Source organism: Salmo salar, chromosome ssa11, assembly GCF_905237065.1.
Source record: "Salmo salar chromosome ssa11, Ssal_v3.1, whole genome shotgun sequence".
NCBI lineage: Eukaryota > Metazoa > Chordata > Actinopteri > Salmoniformes > Salmonidae > Salmo > Salmo salar.
In genome coordinates this window covers 35,821,214-35,839,667 of record NC_059452.1, presented here as the reverse complement: position 1 = coordinate 35,839,667, position 18,454 = coordinate 35,821,214, and the positions used below count along the sequence as shown (strand labels likewise).

Genomic DNA, 18,454 nt, shown 5'->3' with positions numbered 1-18,454 from the left:
ACAACTTAAGTAGTTTTTTTCTGTGTATCTGTACTTTACCTGTACTTCACAACATTCCTAATGAAAATAATGTACTTTTTACTCCTTACATTTTCCTTGACACCTAAAAGTACTTGTTACATTTTGAATGCTTAGCGGGACAGGAAAATGTTACAATTCACGCACTTATCAAGACAACATCCCTGGTCATCCCTACTGTCTCTGATTTGGCGGACTCACTAAACACAAATGCTTAGTTTGTAAATTAAAAATGTATTTAATTAAATGAATTTAAAAAAATAAGAAAATGGTGTTGTCTGGTTTACTTAATATAAGGAACTTGAAATGATTTATACTTTTACTTTTGATACCTAAGTATATTTAAAACCAAATACTTTCAGACTTTTACTCAAGTAGTATTTTACTGGATGACTTTCCCTTTTACTTGAGTCATTTTCTATTAAGGTATCTTTACTTTTACTCAAGTATGACAATTTGGTACTTTTCCCACCACTGTGTACAGTATATTCATACATTCATACATGCACTTGTTATAAATTAAAAACAATAAACACAGGATACCCATAAACCACTGCTTCTATTGGTGTTTTGTTACTAGAGCATTCTTTCTTTCTGTTCGTCCATTCAGTGCACATTACCGTGGAAAACAATGACAAGGCCATTTAAAGACTGCTCTCTCCTTTAGGAATGGGTTAACAGCACACACTTTACACACACCTTTGCGCTCACTTGTTACATGTGTCATTGGGATAATAGCTAGTATTGGTAAGGTGTTACATTTCTAAGGCCATAGGTCCATATTTGAGGCTTGCATCAAATTACATTGGTTGGGCCAGCTGAAAAATTCCTTCACTCCATATCTGTGCACGCTTGTCTTCACCAAAGGGTCTCCGGCAAACATCCCCTGTGTCTCTTTCTCAGTCTAATCAAGTCATTGGGGCATCATTATTGGGAGGAATATCCATTTAGGTTGTGATGAAGAAGTGAGAAAGATTTCCTCAATGTTGTGGTGGTAGTGTCTTTAAAGCAGACTTGAACTCCAAACAGTCTCAGGCTATGACCAGTCTACCATGTTACATGGTCCCTCCCTCCCTCCATCCATCCCTCCTTCAATCTATCCATCCATCCATCCATCCATCCCTCCCTCAATCTATCCCTCCATACATCCATCCATCCATCCCTCCCTCAATCTATCCCTCCATCCCTCCCTCAATCTATCCCTCCATACATCCATCCATCCATCCCTCCCTCAATCTATCCCTCCATCCATCCATCCCTCCCTCAATCTATCCCTCCATACATCCATCCATCCCTCCCTCAATCTATCCCTCCCTCCCTCCCTCAATCTATCCCTCAATCTATCCCTCCATCCATCCCTCCCTCAATCTATCCCTCCATCCATCCATCCATCCCTCCCTCAATCTATCCATACATCCATCCATCCCTCCCTCAATCTATCCCTCCATCCATCCCTCAATCTATCCCTCTCTCCCTCCCTCCATCCATCCCTCCCTCCCTCCCTCCCTCCCTCCCTCCCTCCCTCCCTCCCTCCCTCCCTCCCTCCCTCCCTCCCTCCCTCCCTCCCTCCCTCCATCTATCCCTCCATCCATCCCTCCCTTAATCTATCCCTCCATCCCTCCCTCCCTCCATCCCTCCCTCCCTCCATCCCTCCATCCCTCCCTCAATCTATCCCTCCATCCATCCCTCCGTCCCTCCCTCCCTCCCTCCCTCAATCTATCCCTCCCTCCCTCCCTCCCTTAATCTATCCCTCCCTCCCTCCCTCCCTCCATCCCTCCCTCCCTCCCTCCCTCCCTCCCTCCCTCCCTCCCAATCTATCCCTCCATCCATCCATCCATCCATCCATCCATCCATCCATCCATCCATCCATCCATCCCTCCATCCATCCCTCAATCTATCCCTCCATCCCTCCCTTAATCTATCCCTCCATCCATCCATCCCTCCCTCAATCTATCCCTCCATCCATCCCTCCATCTATCCATCCCTCCTTCAATCTTTCCATCCATCCCTCCCTCCCTCCCTCCCTCCCTCCCTCCATACATCCATCTCTTCCTTAATCTATCCCTCCATCCATCCCTCAATCTATCCCTCCATCCCTCCCTTAATCTATCCCTCCATCCCTCCATCCCTCCCTCAATCTATCCCTCCATCCATCCCTCCATCTATCCATCCCTCCTTCTATCTTTCCATCCATCCATCCATCCATCCATCCATCCATCCATCCCTCCTTCCGTCCCTCCTTCCGTCCATCCCTCCTTCCGTCCATCCCTCCCTCCCTCCATCCATCTATCCATCTATCCCTCCATCCATGATTCCAAGAGTTATGTTGTCCACACTGTGTCTCAACGCTCAAGGGTGAAGTTTCCTCTAGGTACAGATCTAGGATCAGCTTCTCCTCCCCATTCCCAGCCTTAACCACTAGTGGAGGAAATGCAAAACTAACCCAAGGCCAGCATCTAGGGGCAACTTCCTCCTAGAACACTAGGTGGAGCCATCCTCCTGTAAACAGGACTCACAACACCTCTGCTTGTACATGTCTATGGGGCAAAGCTTTAACCTCTTCACCACGGCACAGTAGTGGGAGGTGTCTTTACATTCACCTACACAGAGACACAGAGACACAGAGACACAACATAGAAAGTGTTAAATGCTGAAACTCAACATTTTGGCATAAAATAACATCCATTCTCCCCACAGAAGAACATGGTTATGTCCCAAATGGCACCCTATTTCCTTTATAGTGCACTACTTTTTACCAGGGCAATTATAGGACTGGTAAAAAGTAGTGCACTATATAGGGAATAGAATGCCACTGGGAACGCATGCCATATTTCCTTTAAAAAGTAGCAGAAAGCAAAGGAGTATGGCTTTACGTCAAATTCGGGCTAAAATTCAACATCAGTGTAAATGTCCATATAGATTTGGGTCTGGACTGTTAAAAAGCAGTTTAACAGTTTAAAAAGAGGGTTTGTGCGATTTTACTTGTGCGAAGTCACCGTTTTTGTAATAGCAGTTTTTTTAGTAAAAAAATATGCCAAGTCACTCCAATGACATATTCCACAGCTTCAGAAGTCAGAGGAAAGGCAGTGAGGGTAACATGGTAACAACACTACACACTCACTTCCACAGGTGGTGGCGTTGCAGTGCTGCCAGGTGGCTGGGCGTTTGTGCCAGGTGCAGTGTTGGTCTGCCAGGGTTCTGCCACTCCTGCGGTGGGCACAGTCCACCCTGCGAGACTGAAACCCGCTGCCACAGGCTGCCGTGCACGCTCGCCACGGCCCCACGCGCCAGTGCACGTCACACAGCTCCGACGAACAGTTACGCACTGAGACGGGCCTGAGGGAGACAAAGAGAGATAGAGGGAAGGATTTGATTTTATTAGGATCCCATTTAGCCGGAACCAATGGAGACAGTGAGTCTTACTGGAATCTGACACATAACAAAAAATACATTACAGACAAAAGACTTTACAATTTATATACATACGTGTGTGTGTGTGTGTGTGTTCTTGTTCAGTTCCACATACATGTCAGTACATACACACAATAAGTAGGTCACATGGGGAGAGGCTTTGTGCCGTGAGGTGTTGATTTATTCGTTTTTTTTTAAACCAGGTTTGCTGTTCACTTGCGCTATATAAGATGTAAGGGAGTTCCATGCAATCATGGCTCTGTATAATACTGTATGTTTCCTTGAATTCATTCTGGACCTGGGGACTGTGAAAAGACCTCTGGTGACATGTCTGGTGGGGTAAGTGTGTGTGTCAGTGCTGTGTGTAAGTTGACTATCCAAACAATTAGGAATGTCCAACAAATTCCTGTTTCTTATAAAAACAAGAAGCGATGCAGTCAGTTATTCCTCAACTCTTAGCTAAGAGAGACTGTCATGCATATTATTGAAGAGCAAAAAATGCTGCTCTGTTCTGGGCCAGCTGCAGCTAAACTAGGTCCTTCTTTGCAGCACTTGACCACATGACTGGACAACGATAAGACAAAACTAGAGCCTGCAGGACTTGCTTTGTGGAGTGTGGTGTCAAAAAATATATTTATTACAGACAGACCTCTCCCCATCTTTACAACCATTAAATCAATATGTTTTGACCATGACAGTTTACAATCTAAGGTAACACCAAGTATTTTAGTCTCCTCAACTTGTTCAACAACCACGCAATTCATGACCAGATTCAGCTAAACGAGACAGGAGGAAATTAGACTGTGTGTGTGTGTGTGTGTGTGTGTGTGTGTGTGTGTGTGTGTGTGTGTGTGTGTCTCACAGGAGGCTGCTGAGGGGAGAATGGCTCATAATAATGGCCGGAACGGCGCAAATGGAATGGAAACCATGTGTTGGATGTATTTGATACCGTTCCACTGATTCCACTCCATCCATTACCACGAGCCCGTCCTCCCCAATTAAGGTGCCACCAACCTCCTGTGGTGTGTGTTTACCTTTCTCTGGGGTCACAGTCAGGGTGTGTGGTGCTGTTGACATGTCTACATATCACCGACCTCTTCTGGACTGTGAGGGTGGGACCCAAACATTTCCCCGAGCACTGTGGGCAATTAACATGTTTTCACAATACGAAACAAGGAACGTTTCACAGCCTGACAACTTTATTCAGGGCTTTTTTAGTAATGCGTTGGTTGGAGTAGATGGCAATTGGCCCTAGACAGTGATCTTGGGTCAGTTTAGCATATCCCCCCACTAAAGGTTAAAGTTGGGGAAGGAGAAGCTGATCCTAGGTCTGCATCTAGAGGAAACTTCATCCCAGAACATCAAGTACACAGTATTCAAACATCATGCATGTATGTCAATGAAAACAAAGGTAATGTTGTGGCAAATAGTTGTGTGTGGGTCTGTGTGTGTGTGTCTGTGTGTGTCGTCTGTGTGTGTGTGGTGTCTGTGTGGTGTCTGTCTCTGTGTGTGTATGGTGTCTGTGTGTGTCTGTGTGTGTCTGTGTGGTCTGTGTGTGCGGGTGTGGGTGCGTCTGTTCGTGTGCGTCTATCCATGAGTGTCTGTGTGTGTTTGTGTGGGTGTGTGTGCGAGTGTGGGGGTGGGTGTCTCTGTGTGTGTGTTTGTGACCGCGTCTGTACCTTTCCCCAGGGGCTGGTAACCCAGGCTGGACAGTTGTCGCAGGTACACTCCTGTCTGTCTGCAGGCCGCGTGTTCCTCCCACAGACAGATGGCGCTAGCGTCCTCACCGCTCCCCCCGACTCCACCAGCCCACAGGACACCTGCCGCTGTCTCCAGCCCCGCCCACAGGAAGTGGAACACTTAGACCACACGGATGCTACCCAGCTGGGAGAGAACAATCAATCAATTAAATAACATTGATTATATAAATCCCTTTTTACATCAGTACTTGTCACAAAGTGCTTTACAGTTACCTGACCTAAATCTCTACAGAGCAAGCAAAGCAGAAGGAAAAGTCAAAACATATTGGCTGGGAAAAACTCCCTAGAAGGAAGAAACCTAGAGAGGAACCAGGCTCAGGGGGAAGGAAGGAATAAAACAACTCATGTAGTGTTAGATCCTGACTAGCCTCTTTAATGCATAAGGCCATATATCTCAATGATCAGGACTCAATGTTCTGCCCAGGGATTTCAGTGGGTAGGGCAGGCTGGGGTAAGTTGAGCCAAAGGGGTAAGTTGAACCTTCGTTGTTGTGTGGAATAATGTGGCATTCCACCACTCTACTGCAGTCACAGACTGGTTTGCTGCACATCCCAGGATGTCAGTACTATTCCTGCCTCCATACTCCCCCTTCCTAAACCCCATAGAGGAGTTTTTCTCTGTGTGGAGGTGGAAGGTTTATGACCACCATCCACATGACCAGATGTCCTTACTGGATGCCATAAATGTAGGGTGTGGAGACACTTCTCCTGAAGACTGCCAGGGTTGGATTAGACATTCCAGAAGATACTTTCCAAGATGCATCACCAGAGAAGACATAAGATGTGACATTGATGAGAACTTGTGGCCAAATGGAGGAGAGAGGTAGAACTAGAACCCTCACTGTACTGTACAATATGAGTGATTATACTATACATGTTGTTGATGTAATGTTTTTGTAATTATTATTGCAGCCCTGGAATTTCAGGAATTAGTTTGTTTAAACTTTTTATTTTTCACAAGTAAATTACTATATGCAAAGACATAGAAAAAATAAAGACATAGAAAAAATAAAGCCTATTGAAGCAAATTGCTGCATTTCTGATTCATTCTTGTTACATATACTTTAGTACAGTCAATAGTGAAAATGTGTTATTCTTATTCTATAATGCAATACTGATTTATGTGAAAATTCATTCAAACTTCAAAGAAAAAAGTTCATAATTTATGTAATGCTCCCTGTTGTTAGTGTTTTTTAGGTCAATGTGTTATGAGTGACAACGTTTGCTTTCTGAGTGAGAATTGTTGCCAGTGTTATGGTCGAACTAGCTTATTTTGAGACACGTATGAAGTGTTTTGGTGGTTTGAGTGAGTTTTGGAGGTGAGATGAACTGTTTGGCCAAGATGCATGTTGGTAATACAGACTGTGTGAAGAGTTTTGAAAAAGTGGCTTCAGTATTGACCGATGCTTGTTAGCAATTAAAAAAAAACGGTAATATTCTGCAATATATTTAGATATCTTTGTTAGAAAGAATACTATATTTCCCTTGACAGGGTGATGCTGAATGTAAACAATGTCTCAACTTATCCCACTCTCCCCTATTAACTGCTACAGAACAAGGAAAATCAATGGAACCTCAACACTTGGACCTGAATGGGATTTATGTATATTGGTCTTGGACAGTTGCTGACATAAAGCAGTAGAAGAAGGAGACTAAATAAGGAGCTATAACCTACATCCCAAATGGACCCCTAATCCCTATAATGTATATAGTGCACTACCTTTGACCAGGGCCCATAGGGACGCCCATAGGGACGCCCATAGGGACGCCCATAGGGACGCCCATAGGGACGCCCATAGGGACGCCCATAGGGACGCCCATAAGGATCTGTTTAAAAGAAGTGCACTATACAAGGACATTTAGGACACAGCTATAGTAGACAAGACTCTTCATGACAGTGGCTCACGAAGCTGAATGTAGATTATTCCTCAGGGGTCAGTGAAACCAACGCATCTGTTTTACCTAGAGAAGCAGATGTATATAGTGTGTGTGTGTGGTTTGTGTGTGCGTGTCTGTGTCACGTCCTGGCCAGTATAAGGTTAATGGGTATTGTAGTTTGGTCAGGACGTGGCAGAGGGTATTCGTTTTATGTGGTTCGGGGTGGTGTGTTTGTTGAAGGGGCATTTGATTTAAGTATTCCGGGGTTTTTGGGCACTGTTTGCTTTTCATGTATTCTATGTTGAGTCTAGTGTGTCTGTTTCTATGTTTGGTTAATTGGGGTTGGGACTCTCAGTTGAAGGCAGGTGTTGTCTATTTGCCTTTGATTGAGAGTCCCATATATTAGGGTGTGTTTGTGTTTGTCATTTGTGGGAGATTGTTCCGTGTTTAGTGTATGTCTACATTACAGGACTGTCAGTTTATCGTTTCGTTCTCTTTTGTTATTTTTGTGTTCATTTTGGAGTGAATAAATGTTCAAAATGAAGAACCGCATGCCTGCTGCGTTTTGGTCCATTTCCACCGACGATACCTGTGACAGTCTGAGAGAGTTTGTGTGTGTGTGTGTGTGTACCTGGGGGGGCAGTCATGCAGGTTGCAGGCCAGCTGTGAGGAGACAGGTCTGTCTAGGTGGTGACACATGGAGGGTGTGACCTCACGTCCCTCTGGCGTGACACAGCGGACCCTCCGCGTCCTCGTCCCCCGGTCGCCACACGAGGCGCTGCACGCCGTCCAGTCCCCAAGACTCCACGCAAACTCTGGAGACACACGCATGCACACACACACACACACACGTTATTGAGCCGAAACAAACCCCACAGCACGCACGCTCACGCACACACATACACAATATGTTATAAACCCCACAGCCCGCACGCACGCTCACGCACACACATACACAATATGTTGTAAACACCACAACAGTACTAACCAGAAACACATCACACAGCACTACAGAACACATACCCACCACCACACCCACTGACCCACCCACTAGTACACCCAGTGACCCACCCACTAGTACACCCAGTGACCCACCCACTAGTACACCCAGTGACCCACCCACTAGTACACCCAGTGACCCACCCACTAGTACACCCAGTGACCCACTCACTAGTACACCCAGTGACCCACCCACTAGTACACCCAGTGACCCACCCACTAGTACACCCAGTGACCCACCCACTAGTACACCCACTGACCCACCCACCAGTACACCCACTGACCCGCCCACTAGTACACCCACTAGTACACCCACTGACCCACCCACCAGTATACCCACTGACACACCCACCACCACACCCACTGACCCACCCACTAGTACACCCACTGACCCACCCACTAGTACACCCACTGACCCACCCACTAGTACACCCACTGACCCACCCACTAGTACACCCACTGACCAACCCACTAGTACACCCACCACCACACCCACTAGTACACCCACTGACCAACCCACTCGTACACCCACTGACCAACCCACTAGTACACCCACTGACCCACCCACTAGTACATCCACTGACCCACCCACTAGTACACCCACTGACCAACCCACCACCTGACCCACCCACTAGTACACCCACTGACCAACCCACCACCACACCCACTGACCCACTCACTAGTACACCCACTGACCAACCCACCATCACACCCACCGACCCACCCACTAGTACACCCACTGACCCACCCACCACCACACCCAGTGACCCACCCACTAGTACACCCACTGACCCACCCACTAGTACACCCAGTGACCCACCCACTAGTACACCCACTGACCCACCCACTAGTACACCCACTGACCCACCCACTAGTACACCCACTGACACACCCACCACCACACTCACTGACCCACCCACTAGTACACTCACTGACCCACCCACCACCACACTCACTGACCCACCCACTAGTACACTCACTGACCCACCCACCACCATACTCACCACCACACTCACCGACCCACTCACCACCACACTCACTGACCCACCCACCACCACACTCACTGACCCACCCACTAGTACACTCACTGACCCACCCACCACCACACTCACCACCACACTCACCACCACACTCATTGACCCACCCACCACCACACTCACTGACCCACTCACCACCACACTCACTGACCCACTCACCACCACACTCACCACCACACTCACTGACCCACTCACCACCACACTCACTGACCCACCCACTAGTACACTCACTGACCCACCCACCACCACACTCACCACCACACTCACCATCACACTCATTGACCCACCCACCACCACACTCACTGACCCACTCACCACCACACTCACTGACCCACTCACCACCACACTCACTGACCCACTCACCACCACACTCACTGACCCACTCACCACCACACTCACTGACCCACTCACCACCACACTCACCACCACACTCACTGACCCACCCACCACCACACTCACTGATCCACTCACCACCACACTCACTGACCCACTCACCACCACACTCACCACCACACTCACTGACCCACCCACCACCACACTCACTGACCCACCCACCACCACACTCACTGACCCACTCACCACCACACTCACCACCACACTCACTGACCCACCCACCACCACACTCACTGACCCACCCACCACCACACTCACTGACCCACTCACCACCACACTCACCACCACACTCACTGACCCACCCACCACCACACTCACTGACCCACCCACCACCACACACATTGACCCACCCACCACCACACTCATTGACCCACCCACCACCACACTCACTGACCCACCCACCACCACACACATTGACCCACTCACCACCACACTCACTGACCCACTCACCACCACACTCACTGACCCACTCACCACCACACTCACCACCACACTCACTGACCCACCCACCACCACACTCACTGATCCACTCACCACCACACTCACTGACCCACTCACCACCACACTCACCACCACACTCACTGACCCACCCACCACCACACTCACTGACCCACCCACCACCACACACATTGACCCACCCACCACCACACTCATTGACCCACCCACCACCACACACATTGACCCACCCTACACCACACTCATTGACCCACCCACCACCACACCCACCACCACACTCACTGACCCACCCACCACCACACACATTGACCCACCCACCACCACACTCATTGACCCACCCACCACCACACTCACCACCACACTCACTGACCCACCCACCCCCACATCCACCACCACACTCACTGACCCATCGACACCAAGTGGAGCAAACCAAATCCTCATTATCCAGTTTGACTTCATACCACAGCATAGCAGTAAAACAAACTATGGTTTGGCCAACACTGGGCCTATCATTTTCATTCAATAATATCACATTACTGTCATTCAAATACTTCCCATTACGACGAATACAAGGTTGAGGCACAGCTAGCTACAGTACTCTGCAGGCCTGTCCCAAATGGAACCCTATTCCCTTCATAGTGCACTACTTTTGACCAGGGCCTACAGGTAGTAGTGCACTATGGAAAAGGGTGCCATTTGGGACGTATCCTGGGGCTGCTGCATATTTTGAGTCTACTGATAATTGTCCCAGCCCTCTGCCTAAGCTCTTCCAGAGCCCACTAACGCTCTGGTTCAGGACACAGAAAGGACAGAAGGGAACTTTAACTAGAAACAACATGGGGTCCAAGAGGTTTTGGCACAGCTTAAAATGATACATGGTTTAGGGCTTAAGTTCACTACCATGCCTGAGACATTGCTTGTATTGACCTGCCGGATTCTTTCTTTCTCTCTCTCTCTCCCTCTCTCTCTCTCCCTCTCTCTCTGTCTCTCCATCTCTCTCTGTCTCGCTCTCTCTCTCTCTCTCTCTCGTCATACTCCTCCACTTCCCTCATGCCTGAATTATAAACATTCTTCAGAGGAAAGATATGTTCTGATGACTGTGAGTGGTACAAATTCCCATGTTAATTGGGATCTGGTGATAGCTAACAGCTGTATCCACAGAGAGGCTGAGATTGTGTTCCAAATGACACAATATTCCCTACATAGTGCACTATGTAGGAAATAGGGTGCCATTTGGGACAAAGCCTGAAAGTGAGGTTGGACCTGACAGCACAATAGCCATCATGTGTGTGTTTGATCCAGTTATTAAGAACAGGACATAAGGGGAGGGAGAAGGGAAGCTTAACGGAGCTCTACAAAGGGAATGGGTTGATATGTACAATAAGAGCATTAGAAGTCAGTGAATAGACACACCAGTTAAGACACATGCACACACACACACACACACACACACACGTCAGTTCAGTGTAACATCGGACTGCACACATACCTGTAATTACAATGAATTACATGGAACGTTATGAGAACTTTGTGGAGTGGGTCTCATTAAATGTTAAAAATTATGGCCAGCAGAAAGTTGTGCATAAAACGCACACGCAGGCATGCACACACACACATACACACACACACCTTCAGCATGGACGTGGATCCAAGCGGACAGCAGCTGTGTGTTGTCGTGGATGGGGGTCTGGCACCGGTAGTGTCCGGAGAACCTTCCCTGCACCGTGTTCACCTCCAGAACACGACCTCCCACCAGTATACGGTACTGAAGACCCAGACCAGGACCCAGACCCTGATCCTGCCCAGGACCCAGCCTCTGTCCTGGGGAAAGGTCTGGTCCGGTCCAGGTGGACTCCTTCAGAGTGTGGTTCTGGTAGTCCCAACGGACAGGCCCTCTATGGTCTGGAACCACTGGGCATCCTGGAAGGAGAGAGGGAGGCCATTGGTCATTATGAAGGCTTGATACAGTGTGTGTGTATGTGTGTGTGTGTGTGTGTGTGTGTGCATTCATTCATACTTGTGTAAGTGTGTGTGCAGTACCTATGCGTAGCATGTCTCCAGGTCTGATGGTCACAGTGGTTCCCATGCGTGAAGCCATGAGGACTCTCCTCCTACTCAGCTCCTTGAACTGCTGGGACATTGTAGAAGCTCTGCCTGGAGCTGAGTCTGGAGCTGGGTCTGGAGCTGAGTCTGGAGCTGGGTCTGGAGCTGGACCTGTTAATCAATTAATTAATAAATAAATCCATCCATCAATCAATAATTCACTGGGGCAAGAAAAGTGAAACCACAGTCAAATCTAAACAATATGGCAGAATGTTTCTGTCCTCCTCCCCTACCATGTTCTAACTAGGGCCTTCAGGACAGGCTTCAAGTGTTGTCATAGTTTGATTAATCCCTCGTCTCATTTCTGTATTAGTCCTGGTAAGATTCAACATATCATCATGGTATATGGAGGTTTACAGTAGGTTATCATCATGTTGTATGGAGGTTTACAGTAAGATAACATCACATTGTATGGAGGTTTACAGTAGGTTGTCATCATGTTGTGTGGAGGTTTACAGTAAGATAACATAACATTGTATGGAGGTTTACAGTAGGTTGTCATCATGTTGTTTGGAGGTTTACAGTAAGATAACATCATATTGTATGGAGGTTTACAGTAAGATAACATCACATTGTATGGATGTTTACAGTGGTTGTCATCATGTTGTTTGGAGGTTTACAGTAAGATAACATCACATTGTATGGATGTTTACAGTGGTTGTCATCATGGTGTATGGAGGTTTACAGTAAGTTATCATCATATTGTATGGAGATTTACAGTAAGATAACATCACATTGTATGGATGTTTACAGTGGTTGTCATCATGTTGTTTGGAGGTTTACAGTAGGTTATCATCATGTTGTGTGGAGGTTTACAGTAGGTTAGGATATGTTCCAGAGTAACAGACATCATGTAAGAGGAGAAATGTAGACCATGGTCGGTACAGAAACAGAGCATGTTTAGTGAATGTCTGAGTGTTAGACAAATATTTCAGGATAATCGTTCTTGGACCACCCTGGTTTGGTCAGGGTAGCGTGTGTGTGTGTGTGTGTGTGTGTGTGTGTGTGTGTGTGTGTGTGTGTGCGTGCCACAATGAGGTGTGATTAACATTTGAGAGGAGATGGATTTTACCACCCTGATAGCTAGCACAGCGCCAGCCCTATACCTCAGCTGTGTGTGTGTGTGCGCGCGCGCGTGTGTGGGGGGCTGCCACAGCACTTGTGTGTAAATCTGTGTACACAGTACACATGCTCGTGTGTGTATATGCACGCTCACATGTGTGTGTGAACCCTCCGGTGACATGGAGAACAGTGGAAGCAGTGGATTTTCCTATGGGGTTGGCAGCCACGCAGGAGTAGGTGCCTTGGCTCTGGAGAGTGACGTTTTGGAGCCACAGAGAACCAGAGGGCAGGGGTACCGCCACGCTGACATCTAACACACCCTCCTTCCTCTGCCAAGTTACTGTAGGCTGAGGCACACCTGGTAGAGAGAGAGGGGAGAGGAGGGGGAGAGAGAAGCGGTGGAGAGAGAGAGAGAGAGAGAGAGAGAGAGAGAGAGAGAGAGAGAGAGAGAGAGACAGAGAGAGAGAGGTGGAGAGAGAGAGAGAGAGAGAGAGAGAGAGAGAGAGAGAGAGACAGACAGACAGAGCGAGAGAAGCAGACAGACAGACAGAGAGCACTAGTGTAAGAGACAAGACTGAGGATAACTGATTCAGACATCCCACAAATCACAGAATACTTAACTTTAAACAAATACAAAAACACTTAGAATGTCCAACATAGATGAACGCCCTGATGACAGAGAGACTGATTAGACTACTTGAGACTGGTTATTACAGATCACTAGGACAAATCAGACCACTGGATGCCAATCCTTACGTCTTGACCACTCCCTTCAGACACACACATGCAGTTTAGTCCCAAATGGCACCCTATTCCTTATGCAGTGCACTATTTCCATATGGGCCCTGGTCAAAATGAGTGCACTATATAGAGAATCGGTTACCGTTTGGGACGCAGCCCTGTACAGCATGTGCCTATTGGCTTGTACTTGGCTACAGTTATTCAAACGTATTGCTATTGGGTCTGAGCAGCCACGGCCAGACTGTTACTAGACAAGCTCATTCTGTTTTGTCTCACATAGTCAATCTATGAATCAGGGACGGGGGTCAATTCCATTTCAATGGCGAAGGTGCATAAAGATGGAGGAATTCAGATATGAAGTCATTGTTTTTAGCACTACCCAGAGAGTTCTTAAACTACGGCGCGCGACATGGTCCAATGTGCCAGTAAATCATCACAATTGTCACGCCCTGACCAGGTGAACTCGGGTATTTTGGGTCAGGGTGTGTCATGTTGGGTATTTTTCCTTGGTTTGTTTTCTATGTTGGCGTTATAGCCTTGTGTTAGCTCTAGGTGTTTATTTCTATGTTGGGTTCTGTCGATTCCCAATCAGAGACAGCTGTCGCTAGTTGTCTCTGATTGGGATCACATTTAAGTTCCTTTTTCCCCCACGCTGTTTGTGGGGTGTTGTCTCTTTGTTTTTGAGCAGTTAACGTATCGGCATTTTCTTGGTTTTGTGTACGTGTTTATTTCAGTGTAAAGAATAAACATGTGTTCGCTCCCAGCTGCGTTTTGGTCCGCTTCCTCATCACCCGACGACGATCGTTACAACAATCTACTTGTTTAGTTTTTTCTAACTGCCGCCATCTTTGGAGTTAGAACTGGGATCATGTTTACTGTGCCAATGCCAATACAAAACATGTGTAATGGAAAGCATTGTACAATATGGCAAATTTAGCAAATTAGTCATTTGTGGTGAGTACATGGAGGTCGCCATCTTCACGCGATAGGAATATGTGCTTCCTATAGCATAAAGATGGGCTCATTGTAATGGCTGGAATGGAATTTCCATATATTTGGTGTGTTTGATAGCGTTCCATTTATTCAAGCCATTACTATGAGCCCGTACTCCTATAGCTCCTCCCACCAGCCTCCACTGAGCAGTACCCCATATCTGCTCCTGTGACCTCTTCTGGTTCATGTGTTGAGAATGGTCTCTACCACATGTTGTATCACCTCCATTCAACTAACTAACCAATACCACGTACCAACTGTCATTTAAGTGATAATGCCTGAGAAGCCGGTGTTTGCAGGATATATTGGCAGGATATATTGCTAGTCTAAAAGAAAGGGGAGATAATGTCTACATGCTTTTTCACAGTAGAGATAGAGTTTATAAATTGCCTGGCTGGGCTGATAAGACAGTGGACTGTGTAGTGAGTTTGAACAGTAAATAAACATTTCAACGTCATAGCCTTAGCTGGTGGTAATTTGTGGAATAGACACTGGCTGGAAAGCTGTTTTAACCAATCAGCATCCAGGATTAGACCCACGTATAATTATCAGCATACATAGACATATAATGTGGAAATTGAGCAAGTTGAGATGACAAAACTGCTTGGAGTAACCCTAGATTGTAAACTGTCATGGTCAAAACATATTGATGCAGTAGGTGCTAAGATGGGGAGAACTCTGTCTATAATAAAGCGATGCTCTGCCTTCTTAACAACACTATCAACAAGGCAGGTCCTACAGGCCCTAGTTTTGTCGCACCTTGACCACTGTCCAGTCGTGTGGTCAGGTGCCACAAAACATAACTTAGGAAAATTGCAATTGGCTCCGAACAGGGCAGCACGGTTGGCCCTTGGATGTACACAGAGAGATAATATTAATAACATGCATGTCAATCTCTCCTGGCTCAAAGTGGAGGAGAGATTGACTTCATCACTACTTTTTTTTATGAGAGGTATGGACATGTTGAATGCACCGAGCTGTCTGTCTAAAGTACTGGCACACAGCTCAGACACCCATGCATACCCCACAATACATGCCACAAGAGGTCTCTTCACAGTCCCCAAGTCCAGAACAGACTATGGGAGGCACACAGTACTACATAGAGCCATGACAACACGGAACTCTATTCCACATCAAGTAACTGACGCAAGCAGTAAAATTTGATTTAAAAAACAGATAAAAAACACCTTATGGAACAGTGGGGACTGTGAAGTAACAGAAACACTGGCACAGACACATGCACACACACACGCATACACAATAACATACGCACTATACATACACATGAATTTAGTACTGTAGATATGTGGTAGAGGTGGAGTAGGGGGCGGAGGGCACACAGTGTGTTGTGAAATCTGTGAATGTATTGTAATATTTTTTAAATTGTATAAACTGCCTTAATTTTGCTGGACCCCAGGAAGAGTAGCTGCTGCTTTGGCAGTAGCTAATGGGGATCCATAATCAATACAAATACAAATATGTGTTTTTTCTTATGAGAAATGCATGTACACAAAACTCACTGGAGATGAATCCAATATTGAATATACTGACAAGTTAAAATGGTGTGTGTGAAGGTCCAGTGATTGTTTCTCAGGATCTCTCTGACATCTCTGATACAGATTAAATTACCTTCTGCAATCAGGATGGTTTATAAGATCTAATAGCGTTGATCCTACAGGGGTGTGTGTGTGTGTGTGTGTGTGTGTGTGTGTGTGTGTGTGTGTGTGTGTGTGTGTGTGTGTGTGTGTGTGTGTGTGTGTGTGTGTGTGTGTGTGTCTTGGAGGGAAGCCAACTGCTGCCAGACGTCTCTCCACAACCCTAAGTAACAAATAAAAGACAGTATCTCTTTACATTGCCTTGAAATACCTTTCTCTTTCTCTCTCCCCTCATCTCCCTCTTTCTCTCTCCACTTCTCACTTCACTGAGATGAAAGGACATGTTATTTATGTCACATTTGTTCTGGCCTTACACCTTTACATAAACACACACACACACACACACACACACACACACACACACACACACACACACACACACACACACACACACACACACACACACCCACACACACACACACACACACACAGCTGCTTTAATCACCAGTGATTGAATGGGATGAGAGAGAGGTGTGTGTGTGTGTGTGTGTGTGTGTGTGTGTGTGTGTGTGTGTGTGTGTGTGTGTGTGTGTGTGTGTGTGTGTGTGTGTGTGTGTGTGTGTGTGTGTGTTTCTGTAAAGGTGTAAGGCCAAAATAAATGACACTTAAATAACATGTCCTTTCATCTCAGGCGGTTCTCACTAAGGTGATGATGAGGCTGGAGGCACATTCCAAATGGCTCCCTATTCTCTATATAGTGCACTACCCTATAGGCCCTGGTTAAAAGCTGGGTGCTATAAAGGGAATAGGGTGGCATTTAGGAGGCAACCTGGGAAGATTCAACCCAAACTATAGTATGGTTGGTCAAGGTTATTGGCTGTCTCCAATAACACCCCGGCCTATCCCCCAATGTCCCATAGTGCACCACAGCCCTATGTGGGTGTCAGATAGGGCTGTGGTCAAATCGAGTGCCCTATATGGATTCAGAAGTAGTGCACTACATGGGGAATAGGGGGTCAGATAGGGCTCTGGTCTAATACCACTTCAGATCATAAATGACAAACCTCTCTAGCTAAACATGCTAAAAGGGATCATTTTCAACAACATATTGCATGATGCTGTAGCCAACTGCCAAGCCTCATCACAAGCATGACTTCTCAATCAAAGCTCTGCTCTCATTTTATACACATCATTACAGCTGTAACTGAACCAGGAAGTTTAAATCCATGTGTCGACCGCTAGAGCCCTGACTGGCATGGTGGCTTTCCACACCATTCACTTTTCAGCTAACTGTGTCTTTCTGTGTGTCTACACCGTAGCTATGATCTGCCACATAACCATATGGATATATAAAACCCATGTTGGCGTATTAGATCGCAGTAGGACTAGGCTGACATTCATTTGTGTTAACCACAGTATATTACTACCGAAGAGCAGCCAAAACTAGAACTGACAAAGACCAGAGTGGTCAAAATATCCTACTATTTTCATTATACATATGCTGTATAGATATTATTGTATAGATATGCTGTATAGATACCTTGTGTTGAAATTGTATTTCAAACAATAACTTGTATGTCCACTTCATAGCTTGATCATGTCTGCCAGAATGTGCTACCTTACACCAGATATCTATTATTGCTTGAAATTCTATTTAAACACATGGTAGATCATTTTGGAGCTTGACAATGTGAACCACAAAATGGAGGGACTGTCTGTCCAGATGAGATCCACATAATTATAATCACTATGGCATGATCCATTCTACACTCTTAGAAAAAAAGGTGATATCTAGAACCTAAAAGGGTTCTTTGGCTGTCCCCATAGGAGAACCGTTTGAAGAATCATTTTGGTTCCATGTAGAGCATCTCAATCAATCAAATGTATTTAGAAAGCCCTTTTAACATCAGTCAATGTCACAAAGTGCTGTACAGAAACCCAGCCTAAAACCCCAAACAGCAAGCAATGCAGATGTAGAAGCACCCTTTGAAGAACCCTTTTTGATTTCA

At 46.4% G+C, this 18,454-nt stretch overlaps 1 protein-coding gene across 1 annotated transcript in view; it reads right to left on the bottom strand.

Annotated features, from left to right (window-relative positions):
• Window positions 1-2,261: 2,261 nt before the first annotated feature.
• LOC106591568 (ADAMTS-like protein 3) overlaps window positions 2,262-18,454 on the bottom strand; it is a 282,134-nt gene continuing 265,941 nt past the window's right edge. The window contains exons 26-33 of the mRNA XM_045689441.1: window positions 13,271-13,474; window positions 11,992-12,165; window positions 11,581-11,871; window positions 7,698-7,881; window positions 5,109-5,313; window positions 4,464-4,567; window positions 3,140-3,354; window positions 2,262-2,618 (exon numbers count right to left, since the gene is read on the bottom strand). Of these exons, the coding sequence (XP_045545397.1) occupies window positions 2,500-2,618; window positions 3,140-3,354; window positions 4,464-4,567; window positions 5,109-5,313; window positions 7,698-7,881; window positions 11,581-11,871; window positions 11,992-12,165; window positions 13,271-13,474 (1,496 nt within the window). The 3' untranslated portion in view covers window positions 2,262-2,499. The remainder of the gene's footprint in view (window positions 2,619-3,139; window positions 3,355-4,463; window positions 4,568-5,108; window positions 5,314-7,697; window positions 7,882-11,580; window positions 11,872-11,991; window positions 12,166-13,270; window positions 13,475-18,454) is intronic.